This window comes from Zea mays, chromosome 2, assembly GCF_902167145.1.
Source record: "Zea mays cultivar B73 chromosome 2, Zm-B73-REFERENCE-NAM-5.0, whole genome shotgun sequence".
NCBI lineage: Eukaryota > Viridiplantae > Streptophyta > Magnoliopsida > Poales > Poaceae > Zea > Zea mays.
In genome coordinates, this window is record NC_050097.1 from 3,052,481 (window position 1) to 3,077,088 (window position 24,608).

General features: G+C 42.7%; 5 protein-coding genes across 6 annotated transcripts; 2 read left to right on the forward strand and 3 right to left on the reverse strand.

The window, feature by feature from the left end:
• Positions 1-202: 202 nt before the first annotated feature.
• On the reverse strand, positions 203-3,405 carry LOC103648336 (uncharacterized). The gene is made up of 4 exons (XM_008672823.1): positions 3,234-3,405; positions 1,209-1,351; positions 393-962; positions 203-298 (listed from the first exon to the last, which is right to left on the reverse strand). Exons 1-4 carry the CDS (start codon positions 3,403-3,405, stop codon positions 203-205), a joined length of 981 nt encoding a protein of 326 aa, XP_008671045.1.
• Positions 3,406-4,641: 1,236 nt separating this feature from the next.
• LOC103648337 (serine carboxypeptidase-like 51) lies at positions 4,642-6,106 on the forward strand. Its single transcript, XM_020549417.1, has 4 exons — positions 4,642-4,776; positions 4,988-5,040; positions 5,186-5,324; positions 5,933-6,106. The coding sequence occupies exons 1-4, from the start codon at positions 4,642-4,644 to the stop codon at positions 5,999-6,001; spliced, it is 396 nt and encodes a 131-aa protein (XP_020405006.1). The 3' UTR covers positions 6,002-6,106.
• A 3,897-nt stretch (positions 6,107-10,003) lies between these two features.
• On the forward strand, positions 10,004-12,696 carry LOC100281830 (ubiquitin-conjugating enzyme E2-17 kDa). The gene is made up of 5 exons (NM_001154750.1): positions 10,004-10,128; positions 10,221-10,300; positions 11,537-11,664; positions 11,799-11,903; positions 12,219-12,696. The coding sequence occupies exons 2-5, from the start codon at positions 10,231-10,233 to the stop codon at positions 12,360-12,362; spliced, it is 447 nt and encodes a 148-aa protein (NP_001148222.1). The 5' UTR covers positions 10,004-10,128; positions 10,221-10,230; the 3' UTR covers positions 12,363-12,696.
• Positions 12,697-13,975: 1,279 nt separating this feature from the next.
• On the reverse strand, positions 13,976-18,773 carry LOC100273116 (uncharacterized). Its single transcript, NM_001147565.1, has 12 exons — positions 18,193-18,773; positions 18,018-18,103; positions 17,569-17,639; positions 17,329-17,396; positions 16,312-16,373; positions 16,120-16,217; positions 15,636-15,717; positions 15,330-15,472; positions 15,035-15,183; positions 14,818-14,951; positions 14,554-14,672; positions 13,976-14,463 (listed from the first exon to the last, which is right to left on the reverse strand). Exons 4-12 carry the CDS (start codon positions 17,370-17,372, stop codon positions 14,371-14,373), a joined length of 924 nt encoding a protein of 307 aa, NP_001141037.1. The 5' UTR covers positions 17,373-17,396; positions 17,569-17,639; positions 18,018-18,103; positions 18,193-18,773; the 3' UTR covers positions 13,976-14,370.
• A 4,060-nt stretch (positions 18,774-22,833) lies between these two features.
• Positions 22,834-24,044, reverse strand: LOC100284646 (metal ion binding protein). 2 transcript variants are annotated; one of them, XM_008669864.3, is made up of 3 exons: positions 23,914-24,044; positions 23,739-23,847; positions 22,834-23,649 (listed from the first exon to the last, which is right to left on the reverse strand). In XM_008669864.3, exons 1-3 carry the CDS (start codon positions 23,923-23,925, stop codon positions 23,324-23,326), a joined length of 447 nt encoding a protein of 148 aa, XP_008668086.1. In that variant the 5' UTR covers positions 23,926-24,044; the 3' UTR covers positions 22,834-23,323. The 2 variants fall into 2 exon arrangements, with proteins under 2 accessions (XP_008668086.1, NP_001359138.1); NM_001372209.1 differs by having other exon boundaries at positions 22,882-23,649; positions 23,739-23,814; positions 23,914-24,020.
• Positions 24,045-24,608: the final 564 nt, after the last annotated feature.

Sequence of the window (24,608 nt, forward strand, 5' to 3'; positions counted from 1 at the left end):
ACATTCATCTATAGTTATCTAGATCAGCTCAGGACGCAATTGAATGTGAATCCGCCTTTGAATGGAACGGAAACATAGGATACATAATTACATAAAATAATCCATTCCACAGGATTAACTTAATTTAAAAGTAACCATCCGAATTTTCCTTCCTTTTTCTCTACAACTATTAAGAGCCAATTGTAGACCGCCCCCGCCTCCTCTACGCCCGCACGCCGCAAATCCCGTCGCCCCCGGTCCCCTCGGTCGTCTCCCTCTCCGGAAACCCCGCCTCCGCGATCCTCAAGCACGCAAATCCCTACGCGAATGGCGACGTGACCGTTTCAACCGCCGCGAGCCGCCCGCCGCATGCCAAGCTGCTACCTCTGCGAAATCCCTCGCCCAGCTACTACCTCCGCGCACCAGATCCACGCCAACATCCACGCCCAGATCCAGTGCACAGGATGGCCCCGCCTCCCCCTCTCCGCGATCCGCGCGTGCCCTAGCCTAGCTGAGCGCTCCACGAAATCCACGCCCTCCTCGCAGAGGAGTATGCCCTGATCCGTGGCGTCCCGCTCCAGCGCCTCGATGGCATTCACGCCGGAGGTCTGCGTCAGCCACCCCAGCGCCTCGATGGCGGCGTCCCGCTCCGCGAGCTGCTTGTTCCGCTTCGGCTTCCCCACGAACTGCATCCCCTTGAACTCCACCACGGCCCTGAACTCGTTCGTCTTGAGGTGCTTCGTCTTGTACCTGGGCGGGGTGTGGCCGGCCCGCATCAGCAGCGTATGCAGCAGGCTCTTGGGGTTCATCCCGTCCTTTATGAGGTTGCTCTTGCCGTCGTCCTCGGGGCTCCGGAGCCTGGCCCGGCTCGTCTCGCGGCCGAACACGAACCTCCCTTCGCACAGGTCGCCGGCGGCGAGCTCTTGTACGGCGAATAGGATGTACTTGCCTTCCTTGTGGATGTCGAAGTTTGGGTCTTCAAGCTGGACTCGAACAAATAAATTGTCGGATCACGCAACAAGTATCACATTCAGACTGTTGACTGAAACAAAGCACATATCACTGCTCAAAGACTGTCAATTTTATTGCATACCAGAAGGGTTTCTACTAATGTTTGTTATTATCGTTCACTAGAAAATGTTTGTTATTATCGTTCACTAGAAAATGGAAATGCATATCGACAATCTAGAGAACTTTGAAAAGTGAACCGATTTGACTGCATGACTCACCTTCTGCTGTATAAGTTTATCGAGTTCTTCTTTAAGTTGCAGGTAGCATTCAGACAGGCTGGGGTCCATGAAGAAATCAATGTAGCCATCGAGCATCTTCAAGTGCCCGGCCTGAAACATAACAGCTAGAAGCCATAAAGCTCCTGCAGCGATCAGGGACACCTTTAACCGACAAGCTTAAACCTCTAATAGGCTCTTCTTCTAGCCACAGATCAGCCTGCTGGACCAGTTTCAGCGACACCTAAGGTGTGATGTGCCTTTTCATATTTTCCTACAAGAATATTCCTTAACTTTGTGCTTTGTTTTTGCATGTCAAAAGACTTGTTGTTATGGCATGCAAGTTACTTAAACATATAAAATAAAGAATATTCTCATATGAATATAACACAATAAGAGTCATGTAGCTTGGTTACTGTTTCAGTCTTGCATCAACACAATTCATTTATTGTTTATCTTCAGGAAAGTAGCACATGGAATTTATTCCTTAGTGATGATCCATTTTTCTCTATTTAACATTGTATGTATGTTTTTTCATGTTGGGCTCTCAATTCTCAAGTAGCTTTATTTTACAATGAAAATTTCATTTTTGAAACAAGTTATTGAATACATTTGTGTCAGTGGACAGTTGCAAGTTGCATTGGTTCAGAATTTTCAGATCTTGATTACCATCAGCCATTTTTTAAGAAAAATACAATCTATTGCCGTTGTATACTTATCAGATGCTGGTTATACTCTCAGGTACCTTATACTAGAGATGACAATAAGTTCAATGATGCCATTTATTATGAAGACTTATGTGTGGTCATGCTAACATGACATTCGAGAATTACGAAGAGTTATTTGGTACCTCTCACATTCGAACTGAGGAACTCTTTGATGACACCGGAATTGATAGTTACTTTTAAATGAAGGAAACATTGCTTTTTGCTCAATCGACAAATAAGATTGGACATTGTTTTACCATCCTAGAGCGGAGCTGGTCTCTGTTGCTGCAGTGATGAGTAGCAGAAGCCACTTCTTGTTGTTCCTCGTGATAAGTCGAAGCACTTCTACTCTTAAGTTTTGGGCCTCCTCTAATCTTGCCCACATTATTCTTCTGTATTTTCACTGCGATTCATGATTTTATTCACTTGTCGAGTTTGCTTTTACTACCAATGAAAGAGCGGATGTGAGGCTTTATCATGGTGATACAGGTCTGCAATCTATGGCATACTAGGTTGGAGAAAATTCCCCTATGTGTTGTATGCAAACCGTGTATTTGCTAGAGAAGCCTTTAGCTCGCATCAGAAAGATATATAACTTTCTGTTTGACAGGAATGACTCAGTAATTGGGAGTCAACTGGAATTAAAATAATATCAGCCTTAGCTAAATGATAGTTGGAAAGGTGAATGAGGATATGTTTAGGTAATACAAGAAATACTCCACCATTGTGTTATCTTTATTGCATGTTTGTTGCTACACACCCAAGACATCCTTTTAATGATATTAAATTTGTGACATGCATTCTTTAGAAGCAAGAACACAATAAATCCATCTTCTACAGGAGCCATACTTTGTGGACCGAATGAAATGATGACAGCTGGAAAGGTGAACGCGTATATATTCAGGTAATACAAGAAATACTCCACCATTGTTTTATCTTATTGTAGGTTTGCTGCTACACACCTGAGACATACTTTTCTCTAGCGTAACTGCAGGAGAGAAGAGAAGCCCCGCAACCCTAGGTCGTTGCCTCTCTTCCTCTCAGGTTCCACTCGTCCGCGCGACGCAACGCGATGACACCGGAGGTATTCCTCTCTCCTGCTCCTCCTATACATGATCTTTTATTTCCTCGTCGTGGATCATTCGTTGCTCCTCCTATATAGGATCTTTTATTTGGGTGGCAGATCTGTCTATTGCAGAAGTGCTCATGCGCAGACGACATCGAAGCGACCGAGGGTGGCGAGGAGCGAGACGAGAAGTCGAAGTCCAGGCATCCAGGGCCTCCCTTGCTTCCGTCGGCGTCGCAGAGCGGAGACACTTACGCGCGCTCGAGGTCGTCGAGATCGGGATCCCCTGCGGCGGCTCCTGCGGCAGCCGCGACGGCGAGCAGGGCCAGCGCCGCCACGCTGATCCCTGGGGCACACCGCCCACGCCACGTCCCCTACGCAGACGAAACAAACCATCACCTTTTGTCCGTTTGGGCTCTTCTAGCATCGATGATCCTCCACAGTTTATTGACTTTGGAAGCTCACAAATCCTTTTTTCTCTCTGCTGCCCGTTGGCTCGGTTGCCATAGATTCACAGATTTCTGCGTGTAAAATTGCTCTGATTCACCATGTTTACCCCCATCTACACTTCAATCTTTTCCGCAAAATTTATCAGTTTTGGCTTGATCCCAAGCAATTTAGGCACGATGTTGTTGTCAAGGTTTGTGCCTAACATGTTATATGCTCTGGACGCCTGCAAGATGCCATCTCAAGTCATGGATCCGAGGCGCCACCTCTCCCAGTTCAGCAATCCAACCGTGGTTGCGTCCTCCTTCTCTGAGGAGCAGTTTCGCCTTCCCACAGAGGTAATAATCTGCAGTTGCAGAATTGTTGCCCCATTTATTGTTTGTGTGCCTGCAGGTGGGGCGAGCAGTGAGACGACGTGTTCGATGCTCTGGTTGGAGACTTCATGAAGCCCAGGATACAGGAGGTGGACCAGCTCCTCAAGCTCGTCGTCAATGTCACCGTCTACAACAGACAGGTATTCTGACTGATTGAACCAAACAAACTCACTGAACGAGTGACTGACGAAACTGATCCATGGTTGGCATTACCACCACAAGCTTCAGCAATCCAACCGTGGTTGTGTCCTCCTTCTCTGAGGAGCAGTTTCGCCTTCCCACAGAGGTAATAATCTGCAGTTGCAGAATTGTTGCCCCATTTATTGTTTTTCTGTTTTTGTTAGCTTATGCTAAGACCAGTGATGCCTTTATTGTCTTAGTTCATGTTCGATACCTATCATTTTGTTATTTGATCATCTTTCTTGAGTCTTGACTATGGTATGCACTGATTTTTTTAATCTGTCTTTGCAGAGGCAGGTCAGATTTTGGAAGCAGGAGTCGCTGCATCACATTGGTGAGTACTGAATTTGATTTAATATCCCTTAGCTTTGTGCTCATTTCCATGCAAAGGATGCCCTGTGGCTGCAAAAATTCACGCGTTGTTGTGGGGGCATTTTGTGCATTAACAGTCACAACATTTTATGCATGACTAAATAGCATAAATAATTTGTTTGTGTGTGATGAATATGATTTTAGCTTACCCTAACTTTACGGGAATAATAGGTTTTGTTTTTGGTGTTGTCCTGATGGACATGATTTGTTGCACTTTCCATTTGATGTTTCTGTATTTAGGTCAAGCCATTTGTGTGAAAGGTCAAGCTGGTTAGGAATGACTAGAATGTATGTGTGCCTGCAGGTGGGGCGAGCAGTCAGACGACGTGTTCGATGCTCTGGCTGGAGACTTCATGAAGCCCAGGATACAGGAGGTGGACCAGCTCCTCAAGCTCGGCGTCAATGTCACCGTCTACAGCGGACAGGTATTCTGACTGATTGAACCAAACAAACTCACTGAACGAGTGACTGACGAAACTGATCCATGGTTGGCATTACCACCACAAGCTTGCCTGTTTGATCTGCTCTGCTTTTTCTTGGACATATGGATCTCCTTATTGTTTGCAAATAAAATAACTTGGCCATTAGATAGTACTAACAAGTCTTTCTTTCTCTCTCTCTCTCTCTCTCTTGCAGGTCGACCTCATCTGGGCGACCAAAGGCACCATGGACTGGGTTCAGAAGCTCAAGTAAGTGTAGTCTCTCTGATCTCACACGCACAATGTGCACTCTGTCTAGCATCTAGCTCTGGTCACAATTCACAACACAAGTGGCCTAGCCTCCTAGCTTACTGATCCGATGCCTCCTGCTGCTGCTGCTTTTGTCATCCATCAGGTTGGACGGCCTCAACAGTTTCCTGAGCTCTCCCAGAACGCCCATCTACTGCAACAAGGAGGGGCAGTCCGGCACCCAGGCCTTCGTCAAGTCCTACAAGAACCTCAACTTCTACTGGATACTCGAAGCCGGACACATGGTAATTAACGAATGGTAACCCACGCACCCCTTTGTTTTGGTTGTTGCATTAGCACTCACATATATATCGCCGTGACCAAGCTGAGAAGGTGACGCGCCATCCACCCTGATGCATACTCGCTCGTCCAGTGAGTGCATAAGCTGGAAATAGCGTGCATTCATGCAGTTGGTGAGATATAGCTTCTTCGTGCCCACGTGCACCAGAAACGCTCCATGCATCTGCCTGTTGCTCCATTCATGATTCCCTCTCCTCTCTCAATGAAGAGAGACAAGACTCCGGCCACAGGCCAGCCGGGCACACACATGCACCAACAGTGATATGTAGACAGACAGATTCCTAGATTGTAGGCAGCTAGCTAGGACAGCATCAGGCAGGGAACTGCTTTGCTGTCTTCTTGAATGTCTTTATATAGACTGGACTTATTAGGACTGATTTGGTGAACAGGGGAATGGAGGAGCTTATGGGAAAGGAATCTCCTCGCTCTTCAATTTTGATTCCTTCTTCATAGATCTCCTTCATTTCTCTGTCCACCTAAAGAGAAAAAGATTTAAATGTTTTCTGCATAATGTTCCACTTCCTGTTTTCATGCTGATGGCAACAATGGACAGGTACCTCTGGACAACCCTTGCCCTGCGCTCAAGATGCTGGCTGACATTACGCGATCTCCTGCCGAGTAACAGGAGGAAGCAAACAAGGCGATGGAATGGAACGACCTGACACCAGTTCTTCAAGATTCTTCTCTTTTAAAGTTCCGTAGCACTTCATTCATTCAGTCAGCCAGTCTATCTTTTCATACAGTCAGAGAAAAATAAATCATTGGTGGTAGCATTCATACATGCAACAATAAACAAACACAAAGGAAAAGATAGTGATAGGATCAAACAGATATTTAATTCGGCAGATATTATTGTGTAGCACCGCTGTAGAGCTTGCAGCTGAATTTCCAACATGATGATCTGATTGACAGTGCCTTCTGCTGTCTCAACTCAACACTTGAGCTGACCCGATCTCGCCTCCTTCCTACATTGCCTCTGATCCCTTGTATTAATCGGTAACGACTAATATGCAATTAGACCTTAGGTACAAGCATGCAAACGAGCATCCTATTCTGTTTGATCATGATTTAATTGTATATATAGTTATAGTTTTTTAGTAGCTTCTTTATAAATCTATACGAATTGGTGGAAATATTTAAGTGTTAAATGTGACATATGTTTAGATCATGATGTAATGGATCACGATGCTCGCTTGCATTTATCCGTGTTAAATTGTCTTATACAGATCGGTACAATGCTCAAAGCAGATCCAATGCAGCATAAGTATTTCTATCTCCGTCCAACAAAGTACGACATTTCAGTTTTGTTCTGAGTCGTATAATCAAAGTAAGGCATCTACAGAGAGAATCATTCTTATCTATGGCACCGAATAGAGTAACTAGCTAGAGAAATATATTCCATTATCTATCTAAAATGGTACGTATTTCTTTGCTATTATAAATTAGTTGTTGTTGGTCTCATCCCATGCAGATGCCTTGCGACCGAAGTTTGTCTCGTTTGGGTGGATGTATGTTACAATAAGTTTTTTCTCTGTACACAACTCGTGTCCACTTTTTTAATTTTCTTAGACAGCTTGTTTGAGGATCATCTTTTCCTTGCTTTTTTATATTATTCTAGATTTATTTGGATTGTCAGGCTTGTTCGATTAAGAGCGGATTGAAAAGGATCGAAGGAGATTGAATCCCTTGCTAGATCCCCTTCGCCCCATGCAATCGAACAAAGCTTTATTCGTTTTTAGCTTGTGTTATGAGGACTCTCATAATTATATCGTATAATTCTATTCTTAATAAAACCAGTAGTTGACCAAGGGGAGGCAAAGTGGATCATGCCCCACTCAATTTTTAAAACCTATTATATCTAATGTTCATTTATATAGAAAAACTAAAGTTTTGTGTGGGCTAAGACAGCCCGTCCTAGGCCTCCTCGTCTAGATCAGCTCAATTCTCCCTCTTCTCATCCACTAGCACTTCGTAGTGTCGCCGCACCTCCTCTGTCCGCGTCGGGCGAGGATGACGATCACGAGATCTGCTCGGATGATAGAAAGGAGGGGCGGAGGGTTTGCTACCTGGAGTAATCGAGCTTGGGTGTGGACTTCTTCTCGACGTCGAGGACAACAGTGTTCATGCCGCGGACGGTCTCAAGAGCGTACTCCACCTAGAAGATGTGGCCGCCATTGGCTGCGGGGCCGCCATGCCTCCAGTGGCGCTGCCCGACAAGGAGGCTGGGTATTTGGGGGATTATTGGCGAAGCATCATGGCTCCCGACGAAGCAGGGGCTGCGACTAGCGCGTTGGACGTTGCTGGGGGCTGTCTGATACTGGCGGTGGCTGCTGCCTGGGGGCAACGACAGAGCTCATGATCGTCGAGACCTTTGATACCAAATTGGTAGGAGCCACGTTCCCTATCCCGACAATATGTTTCCGTTGCAACGCACGGGTATCCACCTAGTTATAGTATATGACTGTATTAAAGTTTTGTAAAACATGCAAGAAAGCTTACAGACAAGGTGGTCCGATATTACAAGCTCTCTCTTCTTGATAGATTATATTTTTATGAGGATGGCCCCTCTTCTAAAGAACCAAAGTGAGATTTCTAACCTTAGAAGTAACATAAAAGTGAGTATTCAGTTCTATGATGAGAATGATTGCTGGAGAGAACAAATGTGTCATTGGTGGTAAGTGAACCACGCCTCTTTTATGCAACGTAAGAAACAGACTTGCTAATAAACTAAGGTCTAGCAAGGTGGTCTTGGACCTAGTCTCTAGTTAAATATAGTTTGCAGAGTTTTGACCATCTATTTTGCTATTGGATTATTGAACTCTAGTTACCTAAAATTGTTTCGGATTACATACTGGAATCGACTATAGAGTTATAGACCTATACGTAATTTATAGAAGACAAGTTTTATGTAATTTATTGTAGCAGTGTTCTTCTATATCCTAAACTTAATTTTAGGGTATTTTTAAATCAATTTATGGGAGATGTAATATAAGAAATCCGGTGAAAATGTAATAGAGGCATCAATTTGACAATCTGCAGTAACTGGACGGATGGACGATGTGTGGAAGGTAGAAAGGCAATTCAGGATGCAGGGATGCAATTGGCTGCCTCCTTTTCATCACTGACTGAGTTTTTGGCTTAGCCAATGGACTACATTTGGAAGCAGCCTAGTTAGAATTACTCATTATAAACTATTAGCAAAAAGGCCCTGATTAGAAAATAGGAACAATAATATATGAACAGGCTCGACTACTGCATACTGGCCTCAAATATTGCATCTCTGGAGTGTTCATATTCTCGGGATAGTACACCTACATTAATCAAAAAAGCCATTTCCTGCAGTCAGGGCCTGGAACTTAGTAAAGCAAGAGATGCATGTCTCGATGCTGTCAAGCAGGTGCAAGATCAGCCAGGAAGAGCATCTATTTTCTACAGCACCTCTGTTAAGTCCATTATTTATATAAAAAAATGACCGAGAAGCATACAGCTTTGCACTTCCACAGAGCTTGAGATGTGCCTCCGTGTAGTCATCAATGAAAGCCTTCTCATCCTATAATGAGACCAACAATTAGCATTCTCTTACATGTCTCCAAACTCTAGATGCATTGAACTGGAGGCATACCGCAACATATTTCTCACTTGGGAGCTGAAGAAGGCCCTCGTCACCACTCACAAGTTCCCAATAAAAATATCGGATAAATAATTAGGTCCGGGAGGGTTTCACTTTAAAAATTGTAGCTTCAGTTTTACAGTTTCACAGTGAAACAATTTCAATAGATTGGTGAGGCGGGGTTCAAGAGTATTTGACTTGCACATAGACTATAGCTTCTATAGTATAATTAATTTTTATGATTTTTTTTTAATTACCCTTAATGACTAGTGGGTGGAGAAAGAGATCTAAATCCGTAAGTAATGTAACCAATGACATGGTGGATATTTTTTGTGCAAATTCACGGGGATATATGAAAACAATGTTTTTTAGCACCCTTTGAGAAGCTTCAAAAATTTCATAAAATTGATCTTTAGTTTTAGTTTTTTTTTTAACTAGAGCTCGTAGAGCTGTACCTGTTTAGATAGAATAAGCTGAAATAGATTTGAAATTATTGAAATAAAGCTCTTCCAAATAGGACCTTAGTGTCCAATGACATTCAACTGCCTAGATGAGATAACAAAGGTAGTTACAAAGCATCTCTTAATTAATTATAATTACTTCATTAAGCAAGCTATAGACTCACTTGAAGTAAGAGCTGTCAAAGACCAAAGGCGAGTCGGAGGTCGGTGGTTCTGGAGGAGGGTTTGGCGCTGCAACTTGCGAGACGAGAGCGACAGAGCGATCTAGCCGTGAAATTGCAATCTGACGGTGGGAGTTATTTCTACTAACGTGGCCATCCGCAGGAGCAGAGAATCTCACTCACTTTTATTAATAAAAAATAAAATAAAATAAATAAAAGGGATTTTCCACCCCTTCTCTTCCGCACACAAAAGAAACCCGGAAAAGCAGACCCCCCACTGTTCGCGTCCCGCGTAAGCATCACGCGAGTTGTCGGCGCCGGCGGATCCGTGATCGGACGGCCCATATCCGTCCGTTGCCCTTTAAAGTGTCCCATGGGCACATCTAGGACCCGGCCCAAATCCCCCGACTCCTCGCTTCCTCCCGTTCCGTCGCCGCCGCGCGCCTCGGAGAAGAGATAGAGGCGGCCGCTGCATCGACCCCGCGCCACCCCCGCCTGCCTCCCCCGGCACCGATCGGTACGGCCACCTCCCTCGATTCGATTGGCTCTAACTACGGAACCCTACCCTAGGTTCGATTTGATCTGTGGATTTTGGGGGATTTTGTTTAGGGTTTGATCGATGGCGTCGAAGAGGATCCTGAAGGAGTTGAAGGACCTGCAGAAGGACCCGCCCACCTCCTGCAGCGCAGGTGATTTACTCTCTAGCGCTCTGGTTTGTGTCCAGATCTTGCGGAATTGTGTTGCGATGCGCCCGTCGTCCGTGTGTGCTTGAGTTGTAGGTTGGTGTCTGTGTCCTCGGATTATGATTAATGCGGTTAGACCTCTAGTTAATTGTATCGGTCGCATGCTAATTTTCTCGAGTACCCTGATGTGGTTATTTTATTACGTTTGTTTTAATATTCTGCGTGGTTGATTCAGAACTACTTGGCTGTGCCTACATGTTCCACACTTCCACAGCACTGAGTTGAAATCTAACATAAGCAAGTCAAGGTCCAGACACGTTTAACTATTTTCTATGCATATATTTTGTACTTTAAAGTCTTCTTTTTTACTTTTAAGTCTTCTTTTACTGTCTCTTTTCATGTTAACTTCAGCCTCTCTTCCTATTACTATCTCTTTTTATGATGCTATTATGATGTACCCAGAGAGATCTCCGCTGCACATGTCCAAACCATCTTAACTGGTTAACAAACCTTTTTTTTTTCAACCGGTGCTATTACTAGCCTATCATATATAGTATCGTTTTGGGTTTTCATCTCTTCTTGTATGGCCATAAATCTGAGGCAACACAGGCAAATATTCTGTACATACAACATGCAGGTCTAATTGTTGTTGTTTTTAAATTTGTCTTTTAGCTTCTGTGGTACCCTCGTCACATAGAATGCCATATGCTTGAAGCCGCTTCATTTATGCTGCTTCGGTTTTATGGCTAACATCTTCATTAGTCTCCTCTTCTCAGTAGCATTGATCCTAAATACCGAAAGATATTCTTCCTGGACACTACTTGACCTTCCAAACTAACTGCCTTTTCATCTGTAGTAGTGCTGAAGTCGCATCTTATCTATTCGGTTTTAGTTAGTAATTTTAAAACTTTGGGCTCCACTTGGTTCATGTATAGTAGAATCAACCGTCAGTTAAAATAAACACAAGGGGTCTTCCCATGACATGATTTGTTAGCAAGGATGTCCATTGAGGTTGTGATGCACCTTACATTTGTTTTATTCATGTATAACTTTGTAAGCATACTGATGTCTTTTATTTGGTCTGATATGGATATTGCATATGTGTTGGTAACTTGGTATTGTTGAAATGTTTGTTCTATATGATCCAATCATATTCTAAAGCCACCATTGAGTCTCGATTTGTTTTACTTAACATTTGTAGTCACCTATCTGTGTGTTGCACTAACTATTCTTAATTGTCAGGTCCTGTTGGTGAGGACATGTTCCATTGGCAAGCGACCATCATGGGGCCTTCGGACAGCCCATTTGCAGGTGGGGTATTCTTGGTGAACATTCACTTCCCACCGGATTACCCTTTCAAGCCACCAAAGGTATTTTCTCTAATTTTTGATTTCTAATGCCACCTCTACCTGTATATTTAGATTCCTAGAGTTACAATTGTGCATATGGTAACTTTTGAAACAGTTACAATGTTTTAATGTGAAGATGATATGCTTATCTGCAGGTGTCTTTCCGCACCAAGGTTTTCCACCCGAACATCAACAGCAACGGCAGCATTTGCCTTGACATTCTTAAGGAACAGTGGAGTCCTGCTTTAACTATCTCAAAGGTAAATTGTCTACATTGTTTATATTGTGAGTTCTGGCTGCACTCTGATCCACCTGAATCCTCCGAGGTTTTGAGGCCTTACTTTTGGCTCCACCCCAACAAAGGTGGATTGAGATGGATTTGGGTGTAGCCAAACAAGAACTGAGACGGATAGTGGATTGCAACCAAACAAGTTCTTGGCATTTTTCGGACTAATTTTCTTTACTCCATGAGGAGTTGTGGTTAGCTAATATGATATTGTGGTTATGTTCCTTGAGAACAGTATGTTCAAGATAGTTTTGTCTGTTTACTGATCTGTTCTGTTCTGTATTAACAGGTTCTCCTGTCAATCTGCTCACTGCTCACGGACCCAAACCCTGATGATCCTCTTGTCCCTGAGATTGCTCACATGTACAAGACCGACAGGGCCAAGTATGAGTCCACCGCACGCTCCTGGACACAGAAGTATGCCATGGGCTAGAAGCAAGGCTAAAAGCTGGCCAAACTGGTGAATGTGCCGGACCCCAAATCGTTATCACCTAAATAACCAGTCAAGTCGCAAGTATGAATGGACTTTTGAGGACCATTGTGCCCTGTTGAACTCATGTATTACCTTGTGAAGTCCGTTGTGTCTGGTTTCTACCTGACCGTTTCGTTATCTGATGCTGTTTCTTTAATATCTGATGCTGCTTCATTAACCATACTTCTATATGGTTTGTGGTGTTGCTGTTTGTTTAATCTGTCAGCTGCTTGACGTTTCACTGAAAGAAAGACGTTCCAGTGAGCGCAGAAAAAGTTGGTGATTCGGTGAGAAACGTTACAACCTTATCACATGCTCTGAATTTCGCCAAAGTGGGTAGATGCTTGTGATTATATAACTACAGATTTGCGAGGCAAAGCTGGAGTTCTGAGTAGGGCATGGTATTTTGTGTTTTGCTGAGAAGTTGTCATCACTATGCGATAAGTTGCAATTACTTTTAGCTTAGCAGATAGCAGAAGGAATCAAACCTGGGTGGAACAGGTGAACAGGTTCAGTGGTGGGTTCGATGACTATGGGGTGTGTATGCTCGTAGTCGGAGTATGAATGTCGTAACCCTGAAACTACATGGTTTTCTACTTTTATTAATTAGGGTGAGATACGATAATAGAAATAAGGATGGGTGTTACTAGGGAAAACAGCGATATGATAATAGAATTAAGGAGGAAAGAAATTTGTTTTTTTATATTTATTAATCCCCAGCCTATTTTTTATCTCACTCTATATTTCACTTCATTTTAAACTTTACTCTGCGATGAAGATGACGTAAGGATACCAACTTAGCGAAATGGCGATATGATATTGATTTCAAAGCAGATCGAGATACACGGATGGATGGCAGATTTTCTCTCTCTATTTCACTTCATTTTAAACTTTTCTCTGCATACCTTGCACAATCGTTTACACGGTCTACGGAGATGGCATGAGCCTACCAACTTAGCGAAATGGCGATATGATATTGATTTCCTCGCAGATCGAGATGCACGAATGGATGGATGGCATGTGTGAGAAAACACATGATAAAATTTTATTTTAAAATTATACAGATTAGCAATATGGTTTCTACGTGTATGTGTCTAGGTAACTTGCAAATATAAAAATTAACTTATACTTTCTCGAGATCAAATTATAAGACATTCTAATTTTCCTCCAGCCCAACTTAAAATTAAATCATCTCCAGTTTTCTATCACATTCAAATAATAAGACAACATTATCTATAATTTTAATTAAACTTAAGATACTTTGCCTGCTTTAACTGTCAAAAAATTTAAACAACTTACAATCCAAAATGAAGGGAATAATTTGTAAGTAAGGACTACCTAAGTTTATAGAGAATATTAACAGCTAGATACATTGTAGAAGAATATATGTACTACGAGAATATCATAAATATTTCTCTTCTTTCTGTAAATTTAACCAAAGAATGGTTTGACTTAGAAGAAATTTAAATTCCTTGTATTTGCGGAGGGTGGTATTCAACCTTCCCCAAGACCCCAACCCCCACCTAAAACTGACTGCAAGCTCTAACCATTACCAATCCAAGAACAACAGCAATAAAGACATATCTCATTTATAAAATGATTTATTGCGTTTTACAACATTTAGAACTGTACCAAATTTCATGAGACATATATAGCTATAAACAAAGACTCATGCTCAATAACTAATTAATCGTTCCACTTAAAATTAAAACGAGACAACTGCGCTTTTGCCAACAACCTATAACCACAACGAACTTACCAAAACATCCTATAACAACACCACCAAATGATGCACTGGCTCATAATCCATATATGCATGATATGGACGTGAATATATACTGGGCATGAATGCTCATGCTTCTATATACTGGTGGAGGCTCAGTGGAGCATGGACCGGATGTTATGTCCGTATTTTTGATGCGGGGAACTCTTTAAGTTTCTTGCTCGTGACTTGTGTCTGAGATTTTCATTACCAGGAATTGGCAAACAATGTACCACTCCGGCCTGTCTTCTGACGGAATTGTTTCTTCTTTGCACACCATGCCTCAGTGAAAGTACTCACCTAAAGTTAAAGCAGACACTAGTAAGTGAAATTAACACGAATGATGAAATTAAATTTGACACATAAAAAATCGAGGTTTCATGTCCTTACGTTGCTGATCATCTTTGCACCAAACCAGGCAGAATCAGTGCCAAATGAAGGGGGGAGTACTCTTATTCCTTCTGACATATAAGGTGGAAGAAGTTGGTGAAGCTCTTTCTCCAGCCTCTCTGTTGTATTACATGATATCCATCAGTGACCCAAATAAAATAGATCTAGAATAAATAGCATTACCAATCATTATTCCATTTTTGTTTTGATACCAAGTAACATCTAAAGAGTATATCAGACCTATATTATGCATAGGAAAAGTACCTGGTAAACCAGGCAAGCACGACGAACCACCAGCTAAAATGACCGTCTTGTACCAGCTGTCATCACCAACCGTTCCTGAAACATAGCAGTGATCCATACATAGAGATACTGCTTTATGCAAGCCCATAGCACGCCTGCAAGGGCAAGATCAACATTGACCAACCATAACTAAACTGTAATCGATGCACAAATCAAACAATATCTGAATATTTCGCACATTCCTCCCATATGGGGCTGAAATAGGATTTCTGGAGTCTTGAATCTCTCTTCCGACAGAGTGAAACACCCTTCACCATCGATCTCGCAGGACGCTTGTGTATCTTTACGCAATTCAGCTTCATAATCAGCAGCTACGTAGCAAAGTTTCTTCACATGAGAGAGAAAGAGTCAGAAGAAGCCAGAGATTGGCTTCAGTCTAAATATAATTATCATGTCTGTAGCTATTAGTAAGATTCTTAAAAGAATATCTCTACTGCAAACAACTTTAACATTGTAGCGTAAACAAATTTTACCTCCTTGATGGTTCGAACAGTGTACAGTGACTCACAGGATATATTTCTCCGCTGCATCAACTCCTTGAGAAATCCAGTGAGTTTAAGGGCACCTTGCCCCACAGTTTCAACACCTATCTCATACATTACCCTACCTTGAAAGACTGTTGAAAACATATTATCAGAATGGTAAAATGTAAATGACATTGATATGTGCAGCTGAAAGATGCAGACGCCAAACAGTATGGCTAATGTTCCCCACACGCACGAAAGCACACAGTAAATACTTGAAAAAACTTAATAATATCGGTATGGACAATTACTTACTGGGAACAACAGAAGTCGTATTGAATCCAATGTGCACAACAATACCAGAGGTCCGTTTAGAAGCATACAAAGATAGAACTGCCTAGAAACCAAATGCCAGTGAGCTCATGCTCATAAAAGTATACTCAAAGATAGTTTGTAAATATGTTGTGCAAATGAATGACATACAAATTACAAAGAATTGAACATCAAACAATATTTGACACTTGGGCATGAAGAAATATGGTGTTTCTACAACATAATATGGATTATCATTAAGATGTGATATTTAATATTATTTAAACACAAAGGTCACAGTTGGATAGTTCAAGCTTTGACTAAAACTCATGGTTCCGATGTCGTGTAATTACATATATTAACTCACGGAAGCAAAATCATTAGGACAAAGGTGCTTCAAGAAAGGAGCAACAACTGATTAAATAGAAAACATGAGGTAGTAAAAAGGAATCATGTTGGTTTAACCGGTAACCAAATAATGTAATACCTGATCGACAGCACAAACAGCAGGAACATTCATGTCAAACAAGACAGAGTACAGCGTCTCCTTGTATTGTTTTCTTGAGGCCCTAGCAGACTCGGTATCTGTGACAAATAGAAAGTTCAGTCAAGTAATATGGTCAAAATGCAAGAAGGTAAACTAGGAAGTTGGATCAAGTAAGAATGTAATAACACAAACCATCAGAGTGACACAGTGGAAGGACAACAATAACTGGCTGAGTCGAAGGCTTTATTTGCATCCTGTAAAAGTAAAGAATCGGACGTACAATACAATGAAAAGGAGCAAAAAAGTTACACTAAGCATCTCAACAGATGGTACATCAGGTAAAAATAAATCCTTAATAAATCTCAAGCTTCAGACGACTTCAAACCAAAACAGAGGTAAAGAAAAATAGACTAAAGTAAACTTTTCATCTCTCATTTGTCAGCTTTTTATGGTAAAGAGACTACAATAAACAACAATCTTTGAATATGCTAGAATTTTGTGTTGAACACATATCTTTATATCTCAATAGGGTAAAGGATGTTAGACCGATAGAGTGTCCCATAAAATTTCGTTATTGTAGATAATTGGAAATGTAAAGCATTATTTTTTTAACGTAATGGCAGGAGCTCTGCCTCTCAATTAATAAGAAATGAATTGACCCAATTTTAAGGGAAACTGGGCCCAAAACCTACACAGGGCGCATAAACAACCCAGACAACAACAGCAACCCCACACACAATGTCCATCCCGAGTCATCGTTGCCAAATATCTCTTAGCATGTGCTAGTAAGATAGATATAGAAAGTGAAATCAACAGCAAGTATGCAAGCTGAAATATAAATGGGCACACATCGTAGAATAGCAACGGACATTCATGCTGACATGAAAAGCTAGAGATGGTGGATCATTTGGACAGTACACAGTTTAATGAGCCTAAGTTTTCATGGACATAGCAAAAGGTGCTCGGTATGAATTCACCTAATGCAGCAATGGCCACTAGTATCGTTGGTAAAATTCCAGTTTAACACACAAAATGGGCATTCTGGGAAAAAAATGCTGTAATAACCACCTCTCCGAACTTATGGGAAAAAGGTCTGTTTTGTTTTATCCCTTCCTTAGAACCCACTCATGTGGGAGCCTCTGACACTGGTCTGCCCTTTTTTAACCAAGGAAAAACATGGAACTGTGGAAGTGAGGTCTAGTTTCAAACCTCGTATATATTGTAGAGAAGAAGTGACGAAGCCTTGCATACATAGGTGCTTCAATGTTACCGAATTCCTGCAGGATAATCGCAACAGACATAGAAATTAGCAACATCTCTTTGAGCTCTGATGATTCAGTTAGCATCAATCTTGAGATTAAAAGTTAGCATTGGTCTTGGTCATCACAACATTCATGGGCATCATGTGCCATTAAGATGTGACCCTTGCCAGCGATCACCACAGCTTACCAAGAATGTAGCACAACGCCCGGAAGGAGCAGCATACTTGCTCCAGCCATACTTGCAATAACCAGATCCACCTTCAATAAAAGAAAGAGAGAGGACACACCAAGAACTGAGGTTATAGCAGCAGACAAAGAAGAATAAAAAGAAGAAACAGTAACATCCCACTACACATGGAACGAGTTGAATTTGATCATAGTACCATGGCAATCTTTTAAAGATATAAATAGAGCATTCTAGTACAGTAAGTTTTCATAGTAACTGAAGGTGTACAAACAGTAGTACCGTCCATTTTTGTTATGCAGAAATACTAAGTAGTCAATCAGGCAACAATCCAAACATCAAAGGTTTTACTTCACTCAATAGTTTCCTGAATATTTGTTTTGATCGAGCAAGCGCTGGGCATCTAAATCGAAAGTAAAATTGGAAGTGTCAGGGTTATGCTAATCTCTTACCATCCACGATGAGAGTACCCGGGACCAGCGCTCGGAGGCCGTAAATCTGTTTGAACGAGAGCTGCGGCGAGCTATCGTAGTACAGCCTACAAAATGACCAGCGACGTCAGGCACAACACCGAGCGCGGGGGCAGAACTAAGCAGCCCTGTAGCGAGTGGCGAGAACGGCACGCACCACGGGTGCGAGGCGGGGCCGGCGGCGAGGTGCGTCTCGGCGAAGACGACGAGGTCCTAGGGCTCGGGGCCGAGGCGGAGGAAGAAAGCCCAGAGGCCGTTGTCGGAGGCGAGGACGCGCCAGGCGCGGCAGACGGCGCTGGAGCGCGCGGCGTCGAGCGGGCCCAGCAGGCGCAGGATCTGGGCGAGCACGTCGGTGGGGACGGCGTCGAGCGCGCCCAGCGATAGCGAGCCGTGGTACTGGTACTGCTCCGCGCGATGCGCCTGCGCGCGGCGGGCTCGCGGGTCGGCCCCCGGCGCTGCGGCGCGCGCCAGCACGGAGCCCCACACCTTGCGGAGCAGCATCGCCATGCGAGCGCGCGCTGGGCTGGGTGGGTCGGTCGAGGGAGCGAGGTGGATGGGCATGGGCTGGGTCAGCACTCAGCAGATACTTCCTTCGGCACGGACGGCCGGGAACGAGGACGGCAGAGGGAAAGGGGATAAAGATAATTCGTCGCGTCGCGGGCGTTGGCGTGCGGCTCGCGCGCCACTTGAGGGCCCTCGGGCGCCTCAGCGCCTGCCAGCAGTGGCACTGGCCTCTGCGGCCTGGCAGGTGAGCTGCAGCAGCGACGCAAATCCAGTGAGAACGTCTGCCTCATCGGCGATTGCCCACCGCATAACTAACCAACCCAAACTTTTTTTTAGCTTGATCAGAAGCTTTCTTCCTCACCCATGGCGTGTGTCCATAGTTTCAGACGTGTCCACAATTGTCATCACCAGCCATGGATAATAATTACTCCGTGCGACCTGGCGAGACGCAGACGCGATCACGCGACTCGTCTCCGTCCTCTACTGCGACTACGAGTAGCCGGCGAGCGGCCGGCAACGGCGGGCTACTTATTTTAGGCTTCCACTTTCAGCAGGCGACGACGGCAGAACAATCTGAAATCTTTGTCCTATGATCTCTTTTAGTGCATAATTGAATGAATTTTTAATGAATTTTCTCTTTATATAGATGTTTAATGTTTGACAAGTTGTTACTCTGAATGTTAACAGTGTCAAAAGTATGTCCCTTTTACTCTAAAAAACAAGCAATGGAGAAGTACACAATAGAAATTAATTAGTTTATTTAGAACACTTGAACACAACATTTTTTTGTTGTAAGCTTTTTGATTCTAACAAATGCAAAAGTTCATTAGGAAATGATGGGTTTAGAGATTGGAGGGATGTCAATGAGAAGTTGAGGGAGCATGAAACTAGTGTTGAACACATTACCTAGTTTATTTATGTTGCAAGCTTTTTAATTCTAACAAATGCAAAAGTTCATTAGGAATGATGGGTTTAGAGATTGGAGGGAGGTCAGAGAGGTTGAGGGAGCATTAAACTAGTGTTGAGCACACATGCAATCAGTTGATAACTAGTGAGAAAACAACAAACAATTGATAAAGAGTTGCAACAACAAATCTCCAAGGAGAAGAGATTCTAAAGGAAAGCATCATTAATAATGATTGTTATTATGAAATTTCTTGATAAACTTAATTTAGCTTTTAGAAAATCTAATAAGCAACTTTATAACTGCCAAAATAAAAAAAAACTTATTGTGAGATGGTTACATAATTTTATTTGTTAATACAAGACCACCATGGATATATTCAATAGAAAGATATTTATTGTCATTATCTTGACCACAAAATTTGTAATGACTTAACTTTTCTTACGACCTCTAGTATTACAAATTCTGCCATCAAGATTGTTAAAAGAGCCAATTTTTTCTGTGTTCTTGATTGCGCCCTAGATGTTAGTCATCAAGAATAAATGAGTTTATTAGTTCAATTGCTAACATGGTTGATTGTAAAATTAAAATAGAGGAATACATTATTGGTTTACACTACAACAAACTTGTTAATCTATGACGCTCAATCCGTGACGATACCTGCAAATCGTCATAGATAACAGTAGATGACACATTTGGTTATGAACTCTTCAGTGTTTTGATCGAGTTCATTAAGTCATTTAGTCTTGATATTGATGACATTAGAGGATAGGTTATGATAATGGTTCTAATATGTATGGAAAACATAACGGGGTTTAAAGTTGCATGCTTGATATTAAGCCAAGAGCTTTATATATGCTATGTGTTTGTCATAGTCTTAGTCTTACTATTTGTTATATGGCCAAATCTTCTACTAAAGCTGACCAACTTTTTCTTTAAATTATGCAACATGTATACATATTTTGGTTCTACCAAAATATAGAATTTTTTATTTGATTATGTTGATGGTCAAACTATGGAGTCATCGTGTAACACGTGTTAGGGGAGTTAGACTAAAATTGTTGAATGAGTTAACATATTTGAAGTCCCTAGCACGAACTATATTTGTGTTGCACAACATTGAATATAGCTCTCTCTCTCTAAATGGCACAACTAACATTTATTTAAATGGTATAATTTCCGAGCTAAAAGTTATGCGTTACGTTTTGCTAGATGGATAAATGACAAATATGGAAAAATTTAGTTTATTACATAAGGTAATTGTTATTCTAGTTCTTCCATCGCTTATCGCATCTTGCTTACTATGGCAGTGATTGTGTCATCAGCATGAAAAAAAAACAATTCAAAGCTAAGATTGTTGAAGAGCTATTTGAGATCTACAATATTATAAGAGAGGTTAAATAGATTAGCAACATTATGCATTAACAAGTGATTATTGGATGAGATTGATATTGACACTATCGCATCAAGGAACGTCAAAAGATATTTTTGAGCCAATTTAGGGGTGATTGGTTCTCCACGATAATTTTTAGTTGATGTCAAATTGGATGTTTCTATGCTAGTCAGAAGTATATATTAAATATAGTCTCATTACACAAACGATAACTAAACAACAAGACAAAATTATCAAGCCTAATTAATCCATTATTTGCCTATGCTATGACACCGTAAACATTTGCTAATCATGAACTAATTAGACTTAAAATTCATCTCGTCATTCAATCTAGTGTAATTAGTTTTGTAATTAGATTATATTGAACATTCGTAATTAATATTTAGACATTCGATATGACATAAACTAAACTTTAGTCTCTAAAACCAAATATCCTATTAGCAGTACTAGTATAGTATTATGTATATAAAAAAAGCCTAACATTTTAGTTTCGTTCTATCTAAAAAAACTCAGTACCGTGCAGACTTTAATTGGCTCTTTAAGTAGTCCAACGGTCATCCATGGTAACCTGGCTCTTTACATTTCTTCCAATGTAAAAAACTTAATAACTTGACCTTTGCCGTCAAATTCTGCATATATATATTTATGTGGATCAGACAGCAAACCGTTTTATGATTACAGTATCATCGTATGCCCCTGTTGGGTTCACCGGTCTGATCGTTCGTCACCATCGCTATCATCGTCACGACATTTGTGCCCCTTATAATTTCAATAATAAGCTCAATATCAGGCATCGGGCATCTCACATCTTTGAAACTTATGAAAATCCGTTAAGATTCAAATGCCTGAATTTTTTGTTTTATTTTCAATTGATGGTTATTATATATTTTTTACATTAGAATTCTAGTTTTAGTATGTTATGTTTTTTGACACACATTCTATGGCTTTCAACTTTAAAAATAAAACCTTGTCAATAAAAATCATAAATCCGAAAAATATTTATATTGGCACAATAACAATAAACCATTCACAATTATTTCTACAGCCCCAAAAGGACTATTATGACATAAAAATAAATAATAAATCATAAAGTAAATAATGTAATTAGGCTATATCTAACAGACTTTCTATCTCGCTAGTAATATACTTATAGGAGACATGAAAACTTATAATATAAACGTTCCGCCTGTGCAACACTCGCACGATGTCATCGTGCAGATGTGCCCAGTTGGCCGCCGCTGCCCATCGCTTGACGCTCGCGCTCAGAATTTATAGCGGTGGTAGACCATCAACATTGGGCTTCGGGGCGCTAGCACTAGGGTTGAGGGATTGATGACGACTAAGGGTGTGTTTGGTTTGACTTTTGGTTTTGGCTTTTGCCCTCTTAAAAGCCAAAAGCCAACCAAATGGGTGGATCCAGGAAGCAGCTTTTTATAAAAGCCGACTTTCTCGTAGTGCAAATCTAAAAGCACCCCTGGACCTGCTTTTAGTGGCTTTTCGGATGGAACTGTGAAAACATATATCGAAGAATTTTTAACAACTTTTAGTGGTTTCCACCAAACGATTTTTAGCTTTTTAACAGCTGACAGCCTACAGCAGCTTTTTCCACAGCTCACAGCCCACAGCAACTTTTTTCACAGCCACAGCCCAACCAAACAGACCCTAATATATCCACATCTGGTTGAAGAATGGCGACATGTGGTGTGTAGTCGGGCAAGAGCCATGAAGGAGGAAAGGCAAATTGGGCCTAATGGGCTAGGTGGTTGCAAACTTTGGTGAGCCTCTGTAGCGACTCACCATTAGTATTTAACGGATCTCTAGCGATTAGCAGTAGCTGGGGACAAAAGAAAATATAAGTATGGCTAGAAAAATAAAAAAAGGTAGGCAACAAGAATCGATCCTACGACTAAAAATGTAGCGAGCAACAGAACATTACTATAAATATATTTAGCAAGCAACTATCAATCGCCAATATATACTTTCAAAAAATCATGCACTTGAAATAAATAGAAGTGAAAGCGTATGATTTACATAACAAGGTAACATTTATAAACGAGAGAAAATTTCTCTATATATATAGTTTCGTGCCACAAACACCTAAATAGCAAGGACACAAACCACATATATTATATGCACTGCACACTATACAACGACACTGATGAGCAACAGCCTGAAAAGTGAAAAACCCCAACAGCTAGCTACTCTTGGATGGTTATGGTTGGGGGGTCGCGTGTATGATTTTGCACGAGCCATCGTATAACGACCTGTGGACGGGCCAACGACCAACCCCACGGCCCACCGCCCACGCCCGCAGGATAGAGATGAGCAGAGCAGCAGGCAACCAACACAGCCGCTCTGGCGGTCTGGCCCCTATCCCGGCGATCACCGACGACGTGGTGGATCGAGCCTGAGGTAGGTAGGTAGGTAGGTAGGTAGGTAGGCAGGCGAGCTAGATGTACAAAAAGAAGACGGGACCGGGTATTCGGATCAGCAGATGGCGCAGGAGTTGGGGTCCTCCTCGGCGCTGTGGACGGCGTACTGGGGCGGGTACGGGTGGGGGTGGTACTGCTGCGCTGCGGCGGCGGCGTGCCACGGGTGCGGGTACCACAGGACCTGCTGCTTCTTCTCGTCGTCCTTCTTCTTCTTGTCCCCCTCCTTCTTGTCGCCCTCCTTCTTGTCCTCCTTGGCTGGCCCGACGGAGACGATTTCGGCGGCGGCGACCTTGCGCAGCCTGGCCACGACGTCGACGGGGTCCGCCAGGCCGACCACCGTCAGATTCGAGCCCTTCATGTCCACGGAGATGGAGTCGATACCTGCGCGCGTGACGTGCGGTCGTCAGGTACTCAGGTCAGACGTGTGGTCGACCTTGCCATATAGGATTCAGAGGTATTATGCTACGTACCGTGGAGGGTGGAGACCGCCTTGAGCACCTTCTGCTTGTCCTTGTCGTCGTGCAGGTCCAGCTTGAGCACCAGCTTCTGCGCCAGCCATGCATGACGAGCGGCGATGAACTGAACCTCGTTAGAGCCCCGGGTCACAGTACACATACATAGACGGAACTGGGGCGATTGGTTTACCTTGGCGGCCATGGCGAAACCGGTCCTCAGCTCCTGGGGTGTGTGCTCCTCTGCCTGCCTCGGCGGTGGATCCGATGGGCGTAGTATTTCTTGGATGGGGATGGGGATGGGGATGGGGCGGCGAGTAAGGGCGAAGGCGACAAGGATTTATAGGCCCGGCGGGGCGTGCGTGCGCGTGCGCGTGCGGCACTCGGCAGGGCCCCGCACCGCACTGAGGTCTGGGTGCCGAGCCAAGGAAGCCGCGACGAAGACAAGGTTGTGCCGTGTGGAAGTGGAAGTGCAAACGCAGCCGCTAAAGGAGATCAGCATCAGCCCGCTTGAGTGAATTTGCCGGTCCTGGTCCGCTTCCAGGTCCGGTTGACTGACTTGCGAGACTCTAAATTTTAATCTATTTCTATTTGTTTTTGAATTAAAATTTATTTAAAGCTATGTTATTTTATGAAGAAATATTTAGATGTCGATCTATTACCCCCTATCTACTAGTGGGCGTGTGACGCCGTGCACTGTTGCTAGTGGAAGCGATCTGAGAATGAAAGTGATACCGGCCTGCGTACTACAGTGGTGGTGTTTGGTTATTGACTAGCTCCAACAAGGAGCTCTAAAGGGTTCTGTATCCTAAATTTAGAGGACGAGGATGTCCTCTACTCCCTCCAGCAACGTCCTCTAAACGGTCCTCTAAATTTAGAGAACGCTGC